Source organism: Saccostrea echinata, unplaced genomic scaffold, assembly GCF_033153115.1.
Source record: "Saccostrea echinata isolate AGI-Se365-2 ecotype Australia unplaced genomic scaffold, CSIRO_AGI_Sech_v1 ptg000027l, whole genome shotgun sequence".
Taxonomy (NCBI): domain Eukaryota; kingdom Metazoa; phylum Mollusca; class Bivalvia; order Ostreida; family Ostreidae; genus Saccostrea; species Saccostrea echinata.
In genome coordinates, this window is record NW_026889776.1 from 9,065,876 (window position 1) to 9,080,008 (window position 14,133).

At 34.5% G+C, this 14,133-nt stretch overlaps 1 protein-coding gene across 1 annotated transcript; it reads right to left on the reverse strand.

The window, feature by feature from the left end:
- Nucleotides 1-5,261: 5,261 nt before the first annotated feature.
- On the reverse strand, nucleotides 5,262-11,896 carry LOC133193165 (uncharacterized). The gene is made up of 6 exons (XM_061329135.1): nucleotides 11,827-11,896; nucleotides 10,550-10,601; nucleotides 6,389-6,507; nucleotides 5,969-6,142; nucleotides 5,582-5,625; nucleotides 5,262-5,406 (listed from the first exon to the last, which is right to left on the reverse strand). The coding sequence occupies exons 1-6, from the start codon at nucleotides 11,894-11,896 to the stop codon at nucleotides 5,350-5,352; spliced, it is 516 nt and encodes a 171-aa protein (XP_061185119.1). The 3' UTR covers nucleotides 5,262-5,349.
- Between the last annotated feature and the right edge of the window lie 2,237 nt (nucleotides 11,897-14,133).

Below are 14,133 nucleotides of genomic sequence, written 5' to 3' on the forward strand. Positions count from 1 at the left end.
GTCCAGTATATCATGTTTCATTATATACTTTAGATTTACCGAGTGTATCTAAACCAATGACATGTATGTTAAAATATAACTCTCTTTTTTCCTATATGTGTATGACACTGTTATATAATGTCAAGCTATGTGGCTTGACCTACTGAATTTATTTAACAGATAAAAGTTTATCTTATGTACCTCACAATCATTACAAATCTCCAAAGATCGTAGATAAGTATAGAATGTAAATAATCTATGAAAACATTGACACGATAAAGTGACACTAGACAAAAAAATTACAAGTCGGCAAAATGCTTGATTCACTTTACTTCATTTTTGTGCAAGAATAATGATTTTCTGGTAAGCTGTTCAGTGGGCATTTTAATATAGTTATGACGTCAGTATATGTGTTCACAAACTTAATATGTCTTATGTATAAAATTGTGAAACATTACAAACTTATGTGTTTCGTTCTATTCCAGATGGTTACCCGTTTGAGAAGAAAAAAGAAAATTATAAGTACAACTCAGACTGTCTACAAGGTAAATGGATCATATAAGTATTGTTTTTAATCACTGCACTGATCAGCATTCTAACGTATATTTTAATTCTTTGCTGTTTAGGATGGATCCCACTTGCGATCATTGTATCTATTGCAATTGCCGCCGTCATGTTTGGAATAATCAACATTTTGAAAACGTAAGAAATATTCTTAATCAACACAAACTAAAATGAATAGTTAATAAAACTGTTACAAGTGTTAAGATTACAGAGGAAAAGGCATTTGGCAAAAAAAATGAATATCATCCACAAAAACGAAACAAAATTAAGAAATTCTCATTCAAACAATTCAATATAGTTCTCGATACGCAATAGTAACACAAAAGTACAGCTACAGTATCTTTAGCGCCAATTTGGTGACTGAAATATGGTACTTTTCAGAACATACCAACAGCACACACTTCAGAAGGAAAATGACTTTAATCTTGGCCTACAGTCGATAGAGGAACAGGGAATAACGGTTTCAACAAAGCGGTTATACACAAGTGACAAGAAGATAAAAGACAAATCAAACGAGAATCTCACCGCATCTTCTTCGAAACATGGTACATTACCTAATGTAACCAATGCAAAAGATTCTGTACTGGAGGATCCAACACGGACTTTCAGGGTTAACACGGCAACAAAAAACAGTGTTCATCAAGTTTCTGAATCATTTAAAGCTGATTCAGTTCCAAACACTTACGGATATACGTTAGTTTCCTCCCTCATAACTAACCCAACAAAATCCGAATCTGGAAAAAGAGTATTGATAGACAGCAAGTCTCCCCCACTATCAGGAAAAGGAAACAAAAGAGTGTCAACTCCAAAACAAAGGACATCATTCTCCCCTCAAAAGTATTCAACATTAACAGCAAAATCATCATTATTAGTGAAAAGGACATCAATATCTCCATCTCCATCGACAAGATTATCATCAATAAAATCATCAACATCACCACCAGATTCAGAGAATTTATCTAAATTATCTACATCATCAGTACAAAAATTATCATTAACAACAAAATTATTAATATTTACAACAACAGAGCAACCAGTGATAAGATCATTATCACCATCAACATCAATAAAATCATCAACAACCACACAAAGATCACTTAAATCATCAGCAATATTGTCATTAACGCCCTTATCACTTAAAACAGAATCATCAATACTCATAACAATATGGTCATCAAGACATAGATCATTAAAATCAACTACAAAACCATCAAAGAGAAAATCATTTAAAACACCAACGATATCAACACTAACAACTAAATCACTATTAACGAAAGCGAAGTCATTATCAATGCAAACAAGATCAAAATTATCAACAACACCAGCAATAAAATCATCTAATTCAACAAAAAAGTCTTTGAAAATGACAGGATCAACAAGAACTCCAATACCAAAACCATTGATTATAACAAAATTATCATTAACAACCAAGAGATCCTCAAGAAAACCTTTGAAACAACCAACAACAATACCAATAGTAAGACCATCTACTACACAAACAATCAGACCTTCAACAACAACAAAATTACCAATTACACTAACAACAAATGGAGCAACAACATCCAAACTATCAATAACACCAAAAACACATACATCAACAACAGCCAAATCGTTATTAACATCAACAATACATACATTATCAATAGCTTCATCATCAATAAAACCAATAACACATACATCAACAACAGCCAAATCATCAATTACACCATCAACACGTACATCAACAACAGCCAAATCATCAATAAAACCAACAACACATACATCAACAACAGCCAAATCATCAATTACACCATCAACACGTACATCAACAACAGCCAAATCATCAATTACACCATCAACACCAAGAACAACCAAATCAACAGTAACTCCAACAGCACATACAATAATAACAGCCAAATCATCCTTACAGCCCAATAACGATGTAACGTTGAGATCTTATTCACTGTTGAACACATCTGTAGAACAAGGTCCGACAACACGGTTAAGAAACAAGGTTTCTAAGAAAAAATCATCCCACTCTCCACAATCAAGAATCTCCTCACCTTTATCCCCTCAAATTATAAAGTCCACCAATTCTGTATCACAGTCATCGGTGTTGTCAACTCAGGGAACACTAACTAAACCTCAATTTACCAGAAAATATCCAGTGACACAAAATGCAGTATCTACAAGAATAAGCACAGAAGTAAAACGGACTACTTCCGGCTTATCAAACACTTCAGCAAAATCACCATCTAAAGCGATGCTGACATCAAAATCAGTTTCAGAGTCAACTAGTTCACAAATCTCATTCTTAACGCAAGCTCTGGAAATTGAGAAATATTCAACCAGATCCCAAGGAATTGCTAAGGTTACAATATCTGGAAAGGGAATACCCCCAACGTCATCCACTAAAAATCCCTTTTCCATTACATCAACTCCTAGGACGCCATTTAAGTATCGTTCAAGTAAATTTTATGTACTATATTCAAAATTACAAACGAATTCATCAGATCATTCTATTACTCCGGTGAATAATGAAGGGAAGACTGCAGCTAAACTTTCCAAACTCTCCACCAGTACTTCTGTTTCCAGTCGATTAGATCCCAATCATTCAACTGATATCGAAAGAAATGAAAATTCTGCATCAGAATCAACTTTCAAAGTAATTCCAGCAAGCAAGCGAAAGGAAATTTCCATAGAGACACAGACACCACGACCAACGGTAGTTTCTAATGTTCAGGTGTCATTAGCAGATGAGAAAACAAAGAAAACAACCTCACAAAAAATGTTTGATCCAACAGGCACGAGAAAAGAAATGTCTGCAAACGCTCATTCAGGCACAAGAACCATACAACTTACAACAACAGAGACAAGCATCACACAGTATGAAAAAACCATATCACCAACAAAATATTCAAAAGACGACAAAAAGCAGTGGAATGTACCTCTAAAATGTCCTCAAACAGACCTGAATGCTGAAAAGATGGAGTTCTACAAGATTGGAGTAGAAGCGACCAATGGACTGGTGGAGCTTGATGAGGACAATAGTGAATGGTCCCTAGAGGATGATGACACCTCGGAAAATATTACAATCCATTCCAAGTACATGTACAAGTGGGACCTGAAAATCTATCGTGTAACAGTAAGTAAAACAGAGAATATTACAATTCACACCAAATACATACTGAAAATTTATTGTATCACAGTAAGCTAACCCTTTATGGAAGACAACAATCCCACTGATCACTCTGTATGATTATAGCTGATAACATTGACGCAGTAAGAATATATCAGATAAGTTCCTCTGTTTCACAGGCGGATGTTGATGCCAGTGCCCGCGTGTTATGGGAAGATATGGTGATTAATGTGAATGATACAGCTAGCTGGAATAAAGACATGAAAGAAGTCGAGGTAACAATGAAAGTTTAACCATTTTCCTTCGACTTTCTATGAAATGCTGGGCTACAGTTAGTATATTAAGATTTGGTATACTAGCTTCAACGCATGATTATGCTTTTTTATCACTATGTATCACTATGTACATTCTTTAAAGACGTAAATGAAATTCGCCTGTTATAGAATAGGTTAAAAATTTGTTCCAGCTGCTAGAACAGGTGAATTCCTGTACAGATGTAGTTCGTCAGACGATGCATGAAATCGCTGGCCTGATGTCATCTCGTTCCTTACTTCTGGCCAGACAGTGGTCAAAGAGGAATGGAAAATTTAATCTTGCAACGTCATCACTGGTGTCTCCCAAATACCCGGATCCAGAGGACATTGTGACGTAATATTGTATATCAAGTACACAATTATTGTAGATCACTAAATTTTAGCGACACTTTATTTTTGCAAGATGTATAATTGTATATGTAAAAGCAATTTTACGAATATCGGTCATTGCTGCGTATAGTCTTTAAAACTACAAGTATACGTAAGAGTGATCATTTTGGGAGCAGACAGTTTTACGTAAATACGCGAAAATATAATTCTCGCGAATAAAAAGGTTATTAAGTGTATACCACGTATTTGCAAAAGTTTTTAAATACATTATGCATAGCTTTGGTTTTACTTTATTTGCCAACAAATTAAGTTTAAAGTTCATTTTTATCTGCCTATAGCTAACTTTCAAAATGGTGTTAATATTTTTTAGCAAAAATAAAACCGCAAGAAAAATATATATCAGTATACGGTACCTATTTCTATGATAAGGTTTGGAATATGTCACTAAATGCTAATATGTTCAATCGAGAACTAGCTTCATTAATATGACATGATGTATGTCATGCTTTAAAAAATTGAGAAAAAAAAACTTTCTTGCAAAAATATTGAAAATCTATTGTAGAAGTCATTAATTAAACTATCAATATGAACACATTTCCAGTGGACATCTCTATCCATCAGGGATGATGTTTATCCCAAATAAAGACAACCCCGACAGAAGCACGTTTGTTTGGTTCTTTGCCGTCGATTTAAAAGCAAGTATTATTTAGTTACAGTAGCATATATATGTGAGTAAAGATTTTATAGCCAAACTTGTGAATTACCTCTAAGCATGACTATCTTTTTCAGTTGGGCTGGGTCCCCCAATACTTTATAGACCTGGGCTTTATGCATGGTCAGAAAACGTTCATTAGGAATCTTCGAGGGCATGCAAAGACACTCAAACGAAAGAACTCCTGAGGAAAACTACATATTGGAACGGAAGGCCATTTGAATGTATTACTGGTAATAGGGAGCAGTGAAAAAATCTTTATTTTTGATTGATACAGGCGTTTCACTAGCCGTTGAATTCCTCCAGTGAAGTTTTTGTTTGTCGTGAGGATGTTAACCTACAACTCCTGGGTCTGGCGAAGTCCCGACTGCGCTCACCGTGGGATGGTACTGTGTGATATAAACTTGCAATCAATGCAGCCAAAATACTTTCTCCTTAATCAAACAGCTAAAACTGTTCAGTAGGTAAATTTTGAACTGATCATAAAAGTTAATATATTTTAAGTATCCTTTCCTCCAAATACTCGATATATATATTAAAGATTGGTTGTTAGCAAACACTTACAACTTCCAATACAAGTCCAAAGTCATGGGCTCCCAAAGGATAACCTGCAGACATGTCAGACAAATCAGGTCACGTGATACGTGGCATAAAAGGTTCTGAGAAATTTCCTAACTTTTTATGATATCCCTAAATGTAATTGATTAGCGTGTGCTGGTAAATATTGTCAACATGGAAAACAGTTAGGTATTCAAAATCTAAAGTCAGATTCAAATTTTATGCAAATGTATAATGTATAACCACAGCCGATTTACAATGTCAGAATAGCAGTTCATAAAAAGATTCTTATTCTGTTTGTCCCTTTTGGTTGGCGATCATTGCAGTCTATAAAAAATAACCTGACTGCATCTATACAGTGAAGGCTTTTAAGATAGTGAGAAAATCCCTTACCTATTTTAAGGTGATGATTATTTCTGGCCCCGTTGACCAGAACCTCGATATCATCTAGACAGCCGTCGTGGTCCATGTCCATATTCGTGACGAATTTGGTGGATGTTTCTATGGAGTCGTGGTAAACAACAGTCCACACAGCCGTAAACTCACTATAAGTTACACACCCGTCATCTGTATAAAATCACGAAGATTTTAAATCATTTTATAAATTTTGACAACCATACGAAAATGGTTGAAACTTTATTATAATAATTTTTAATTCTAATCAGACGCAGTGTTTATTTTTCCACTTGAAACCGGACTTTATGTACTCGCTGCCTTAAAACAAAAGTACGTATTAAGATTATGGTAATGTAGTTTAACTAAGGTTACTTTTATTTTCACACAGGTTAATTATTTATGTAATTGTTCTCTCACGATTCTTGTCATAGTTGACATTGAGGAAGTGACGTAGTTGGTCATAGGTCACGTGGGAACCCCTTGGATTCACTCTGTGAACTACCTGTGCCGCCATTTGCTCCAGTGTCAAACCAGCCCTATCGTTAACGTAATAAAGATATAAAAGCATATTTGAAAAGCCACTGCAGAAAAAGTTTAGAAGTGTTAATATTCAGCTGATCTGGTTAACTATTCTTTCAATATCGTTATACATATAACAAAATGTATTTTGTTTGTAAATCACTCATTTTAAACTGTGACTTGTTGTGACCTCAGTTCTTCTATATCTCTTCTAAAATAACTAAAAATAAAATGATATAATCATTTAACCCTCCTTTGCGTTTTCATCAAATGCCATATGTACAATGTCACGATCATCGCTGATACGTGTGTTAAAGTATGCGTTTTGCATTTTTTGAGGTTACGTGATGCTTTAGTTGCGATGCTTTACGTTTGACAATATACTTTTTCTTGTCTAGATTAAAATGAAATCTGAAGATAACGAACATTCCATTTAAGATATACAAATAATAAGCAGAGCCAACAAGGTCCTCTGAAAAGAGGTAGGATAAAGTGTCGTGAAGACCGGTCACACCCGTCATGTGCTCTTTTTATCTGCATACACTTTCATTTAAGAAATAAATAACAAGTTTAAAAACTTCAATGGGAATTGAAGTGGGTCGGTCACGTGATCAAATCCTGTGAAGGCCGAAGGCCTTCTCAGAAGATTTGATCACGTACCGACCCACTTCAATTCCCATTGAAGTTTTTAAACTTGTTATTTATTTCTTATATATACATTTGAGACGGACAAATGAATGTAATCGAATATAAATATTGCACTAACTGTGCGTCGTAGATTTTGACAAATTACGCTAGGTGTAAATCGGCTTGAAAAGCGGTTACGCTTCAAATTCCTCTGGCAAAGGATTCTGTTTTGAAGGGAATATTATGTGAAAGGCTACTTGTGATCAATTATAGTGAGCATATTGGTGTCTGGGAATTTTTGTATTCATGAGAACCGATATTCGATGTTAAAAACACAAGAAACACGTCCGATGTTTGATAATAAAAAGTTGGAGGAATTTCGGTCGGAAAGGGATGGATGGAGACACTTGTCCAGACCAGATAACTTGAAATCAAGTACAAAATTTGATCAAAAACATAAAATCTACGATTTCAGTAAGGCATATTTATTAATTTATGATGTTGACACGGAGACACTGGCGACAGCTCACATTGTTAAGACAACGTCATCTCGATGATGGAGGTGTGCCTACCGAACTTCCAAAGTGCAGTGTTTGTCAGCTGTTTGTGGCGTGATTGCATTACATTGATATTTTTCAACAGATTTTCAAATTTATTGTGAGTAAAGTTTAATGAAAAAAAATTATAGCATTCAGAGGTCTACGAGAAAAATAAGGGTAAACGTTGAGACTATGCAGCTCAGACATGAAACTTATAACACGTAGTTTTCTATTCTCTATGTAAAATCGATCAAGAACTGTATTAAATACTCGTTTACATTGTAAATAAAATGATTATTATTTTACTTGCGTGTTTTGTACATTTTTATGCATGAAAAAACATGCTATATTGCTTAGTGGAGTAAGTCTTTTTATGTAGATATTACTGCGCTGTGTGATTAGGTCACGTAATGACCTATGACCTTCGAAAAACTCCATACAGGTATGAAGATATTTGCTCTCTGCATGTTTATATAATAGAGAGATACCACAAATGTATATATTGTCCATAGAACTTGCGAAGTGTTGACTTGAAATGAGATTGTTGATATCCTTTTATCATCAACTTATTTGTTAACAACCCGCCTTGTTTTCGAAATTCTTCGTACGTAGAACATACTCTTGCGTATCGAAATTGGGAGATATAAACTCCATTGGCAGATGATAATGGAATATTGCCATATAAATGAGGGAAGTTACGATAGAAAAATTAAAGTGATCAGGTTTATCATAAAGTTTAGTTGTCAGTTTGCAATTAATGTCTTTAATAAAACATCAAATATGAAACAGATGGACCAGACTATGGTGTCTTCCATTTTGAGTTCAATGGGATATGTCGAATCAACGGAGGAATGAAACTGAATATTGTTAATTAATATATACATTTGTGGTATCTCTCTATTATATAAACATGCAGAGAGCAAATATCTTCATACCTGTATGAAGTTTTTCGAAGGTCATAGGTCATTACGTGACCTAATCACACAGCGCAGTAATATCTACATAAAAAGACTTACTCCACTAAGCAATATAGCATGTTTTTTCATGCATAAAAATGTACAAAACACGCAAGTAAAATAATAATCATTTTATTTACAATGTAAACGAGTATTTAATACAGTTCTTGATCGATTTTACATAGAGAATAGAAAACTACGTGTTATAAGTTTCATGTCTGAGCTGCATAGTCTCAACGTTTACCCTTATTTTTCTCGTAGACCTCTGAATGCTATAATTTTTTTTCATTAAACTTTACTCACAATAAATTTGAAAATCTGTTGAAAAATATCAATGTAATGCAATCACGCCACAAACAGCTGACAAACACTGCACTTTGGAAGTTCGGTAGGCACACCTCCATCATCGAGATGACGTTGTCTTAACAATGTGAGCTGTCGCCAGTGTCTCCGTGTCAACATCATAAATTAATAAATATGCCTTACTGAAATCGTAGATTTTATGTTTTTGATCAAATTTTGTACTTGATTTCAAGTTATCTGGTCTGGACAAGTGTCTCCATCCATCCCTTTCCGACCGAAATTCCTCCAACTTTTTATTATCAAACATCGGACGTGTTTCTTGTGTTTTTAACATCGAATATCGGTTCTCATGAATACAAAAATTCCCAGACACCAATATGCTCACTATAATTGATCACAAGTAGCCTTTCACATAATATTCCCTTCAAAACAGAATCCTTTGCCAGAGGAATTTGAAGCGTAACCGCTTTTCAAGCCGATTTACACCTAGCGTAATTTGTCAAAATCTACGACGCACAGTTAGTGCAATATTCATATTCGATTACATTCATTTGTCCGTCTCAAATGTATATATAAGAAATAAATAACAAGTTTAAAAACTTCAATGGGAATTGAAGTGGGTCGGTACGTGATCAAATCTTCTGAGAAGGCCTTCGGCCTTCACAGGATTTGATCACGTGACCGACCCACTTCAATTCCCATTGAAGTTTTTAAACTTGTTATTTATTTCTTAAATGAAACATCTTCGATATATCTTAATGTCGAATTGAAGCCACAGCAAGAGACTTCCTCCTTTTTTGTAGAAGATTTCTTTTTTAAAAAAAATAAATTCTGCTTCATTTGAATACAAAAACAGGTCTGCTAACAAACTGTTAGAGGGGAGGTACAGGCATAACAAACTGTTAGAAGGGTAGCTGCAATAATGTATCCCTCTCCGATTTCTGTTTGGGAGACCTTTCCTGAAAACATCAGATAAAAAATATCAGAGAAGGTTACATAATTGCTGCTATTAGAGGGGTAGTACAGATTTTACAAAAGCTTGCATTGGAAGGGTAGACTCGGCACTCATGGCCATTGAGCAGTGATGTTTCATTATTTATCCAAAGCCTACCGTGACAAGGGGCCTCTGTTTTTAAGGTCTAATATACTTTAACTTCTAATGCTGGCCACTTGGGAACAGTCATTACTATGTTTACGTCTTAGGTTTGACGCGGCACAGCGAAGGAGAATCGAACCCAGGCCTCCCAATCACGAAGCGAACGCCCTACCACTAGGCTACCCTGACCGGTAAATGGTATTACTGGGATTACAAACTGATAGAAGGATAGTACAGGGATTACAAACTGATAGAAGCAAAGTACAGGGATTACAAGCTGAGAGAAGCAAAGTACAGGGATTACAAACTGTTAGAAGTGTAGTACAAGGATTACAAAGGGTAGTACAGGGATTATAAACTGATAAAAGGGTAGTACAGGGATTACAAACTGTTAGAAGGGTAGTACAGGGATTACAAACTGTTAGAAGGGTAGTACAGGGATTACAAACTGTTTGAAGTGTAGTACTGGGATTTTAACTGATGGAAGGTTAGTTCAGGGATTACAAACAAATAAAAATATTCTTGACCAGGCACTGACCCAAGGACTTCGTGGACAATTAATAAGACACAGGCAGTGACAATCTGGACCACTGAAACATAAAGAATAATGAAAACTTTCAATTACTATAGTAAATAGAATTAAGACCAATTTCGTTATTTTTTCAAAATTTAATTCGTTGTGAAAGGATGATATTTTATTATATTTAACATGTTTAACTAAAACATTTGAATAACAGATTGAAACAAAGAAGAAAAAAATAAAATTGTGTTGGCAATAATCAATTTTGAAGAATATCCTTACTATTTTGATATTTCAGCATGTAGAAAACTTTCTAATGTAATGTTTATTTTTCTACTTTTCATTTATTACTTACACATTTTGAAGTCTTTCCTCCAACAGGACACGCTTATCTTTGTGTCGTCCGTATGTCTATGTGCAGATTGTTACAGGGCTTACACGTGTTAATCAGGAGACCGAGCACGACAGTTCCTGCTTGGTTTTTCTTACAACCCATGCAATCAATTTTCTGGTCATGGCCCTGGACTCAAGATCATGAAGGAGTCTTGGACGTATGACAAAATTTCAGTCTTTCGATCATAAAATGAATATTTATTGTAAAATTACACTAAATGAAAATGAACAACATGAAAGGGAAACAATTGAAAATATACATTTCAAATTTTGTATGTTGTTTATGATTCATTCTTATATCACAGTATACATATTTTAACTTCAGTCTAAAATTCCTTCATGATCCTGAGACTTGTCCACCTGTTGCAAATGTGCATGACATTGACAAACCTATGTCAATTTTTTATGTGCTTCTAAACCTACATATAAAGGAAAACATGGAAAATGAAAAAAAAAAACAACTTTGCAATCTCGGAAAATATTGATGTCAAACCTCCATTAGGAGAATGAATTACATGTATCTATAATTCTTAAGAGATTAATGATTGTAATTACATGTATAGTATGGTAAAAAAGGCAATAAAGAAGTTGAGAATTTGACGAAAAAGGGAGTGATGATGACGATAAGTATGATAAACAATGTAAACAATTTACACATGGGCCTCGGCCTCTCTCTCTCTCTCTCTCTGTGATTTTGAGATTTTGATTTGTCTCGAACAAATAAAATATTTTGTCACAGATATATTCTACCTGAATAGAAATTGTATTCAAATGACATTGACTGTGACCTTGAGAATCTTATCATTGCTAACATGCAATAAATAGTGCTGTTCGCACCTTAGTCCACCATTCATTGTTACGTATTTAAGGCAGTATGGAATATAATGCAAAACTAGAGATACTGTGAGCACTGACTTCACTAAATGATGCCCCCGCTTCTTCTGATCTCTGTCGCTCGGTGGCAAAGTCCATGTTTTGCTTTGGGAAACTACAAACTACCTGTCATATCGAAACCTTAAATAGGAGATGCATAATGGCACTATGTAATAAAGATTGTGAAATTTTATTCAGGTGTAGGAGGAGTTGCAGAAATTGGTACCCTAACATTATAGAAATAATGGGCAAGTCAATTTTTGCTAGATATCTGTTCCATCAGAATTATACCAAGAGGCCAATGGGCCACAACGCTCACCTGAATTATTTAAGCTCTGCTGCTCTTCAGAAGATTTTTGAAAGATTTTTTATTTCCCTTGAAAAGTTGTGACCCCATATTAAGGCCCCATCCTAATTTTAAGGGGTATCTGAATCCACACACCATGGGGATGCTCCATTATCAATACGACTAACATGGCCTTGCCTTGGAGCAAAGGGCTTGGTGAATATTATTTTCCTCAGGTAGCTAAATCATCTTATTGACAAAAAAACCCAATAATTGTTTTATTACATGATTTAATCAATGATTAAATGATACAATCTCTTTAAGAAAACCTTACCATCGATATCTTGACTGCTTTCCTAGCCCAACGCAGTGACAAGGGCGGAACCAAAATAAAAATAAAAGTTCTTGATCATTCGACTTTTGATCCAATCAGTGTACACAGGGGAAAAAAAGAAAACAAACAATGGTCAATTTACCTGGAAGGTTAGGTGTAAATAAACATATCTTTTCATAACTTGATTTAAAGTGTAACAACCAAATTCAAAGAATTGTGGCCCCCCGCTTTCCGTGTCTTGGTTGGGAAGCAACTATTTATGGTATTTATAGCATATTGTAATGCACATATCAATATAAATTCCATATCTTCTCTCATTCAAAAAATATCAGTGATATTAATTTTTTTGAAAATTAGGCAAACTTCAAGATCAAAGTCAGGGGGTTAAAAAACATAGTAAGTTTGGAAACGTCTTATCACAGGTAATGCACATGATAATTATGAATGCCCTATCTTCTCTCCCTCAACAGTTATCAGCCATGATAATTTTTTTTAAAGTTAGGTCAAACTTGACGGTCAAGGTACTGGGTCAAATATCATAAGACATTTGGAAAGGTTTTGTCACAGGTTAATTCTGCACCCGTAAAAATAAGAACGTCCTTTCTTCTCTCATTTAAAAGTTATCACCCATGTTCATTTTTTGAAAATTAGGTCAAACTTCAGTGTGAAAGTCACGGGGTCAGATATCATAAAATGTTCGGAAATGTCTTGTCACAGGTAATGCACAAGTCAAATATAAACGTCCTATCTCTTATTATTCAAAAGTTATTAACAATGTTATTATTATTTGAAAAATTAGGTCAAACTTCAAGGTCAAGGGGACAAAAATCATAGTATCTTTGGAGAGGTCTTGCCACAGGTAATGTACAAGTGAAATATTAAAGTCCTCTCTCTCTCTTCTCATTCAAAAGTTATGAATAAGAGAAAAATTAAGCTAAAATTTTTGAAAATTAGGTCAAACTTCATGGTCACGGGATAAAAAATCAAAGCATGTTGGGAAATGTCTTGTTACAGGTAATGCACATGTCAAATATGAATGTTCTATATTCTCTCTCTTTCAAAACTTCAAGTTCAAGGTCAAGGGGTCAAAAATCAGAGTATATTTGGAAAGGTCTTGTCACGGGTAGTCTACAAATATGAAATATAAAATCCTATCTCTTCTCATTCAAAAGTTATGATCAAGGATAAAGTTTTTATGTCAGACTGACAGACGGACAGACTGATAGATGAATGAGATTAAATGTCACCTCACTTTCGCGAGAGCGAGGGACAGTAATGAAGAAATAACAATTTTGGATTAATGACAGAGGTGAACGGTAATGTTTCACGTGATGAAGAGAGTTCAGTCAAAGCACAGGCCTTTAGATCGCTTTAACCAACATACAAAAAAATTGGGTGTTAAAAAATATCTTTTTTTATACATGTACACCCCAAATTTTTTAAAGTCGGATTTAAGCGATCCAAAAGCTTGTGAGCAAAAGCCATATAAAGAATATATTATGAAAACTGATACCGTTTTTCTTCTCCTATACCGAAAAGCATTAAACAATGTTATGATTTCAATAATTCCTACAAAAAATGTATAGACTTAGAATCATCCGATCAAGAATATCATAGATAAGCGTTCGTTAAAAAAATAAAAGTTTGTAAGGAAAGTGTCCTAAATCTAAGGCTTTCTAAGTGATAGTACTGAAAAAAAAACAAAAAAACAAGATG

Excerpts from the sequence above, each read along its gene's own strand:
- LOC133193165 (XM_061329135.1), bottom strand. The coding sequence starts at position 11,896 with ATGGACTTTGCCACCGAGCGACAGAGATCAGAAGAAGCGGGGGCATCA. Across the intron at positions 6,143-6,388 it reads TGTCAACTATGACAAGAATC|ATGACGGGTGTGTAACTTAT; the intron begins GTGAGAGAACAA and ends GATTTTATACAG. Across the intron at positions 5,407-5,581 it reads TTGGACTTGTATTGGAAGTT|TACCATCCCACGGTGAGCGC; the intron begins GTAAGTGTTTGC and ends TATATCACACAG.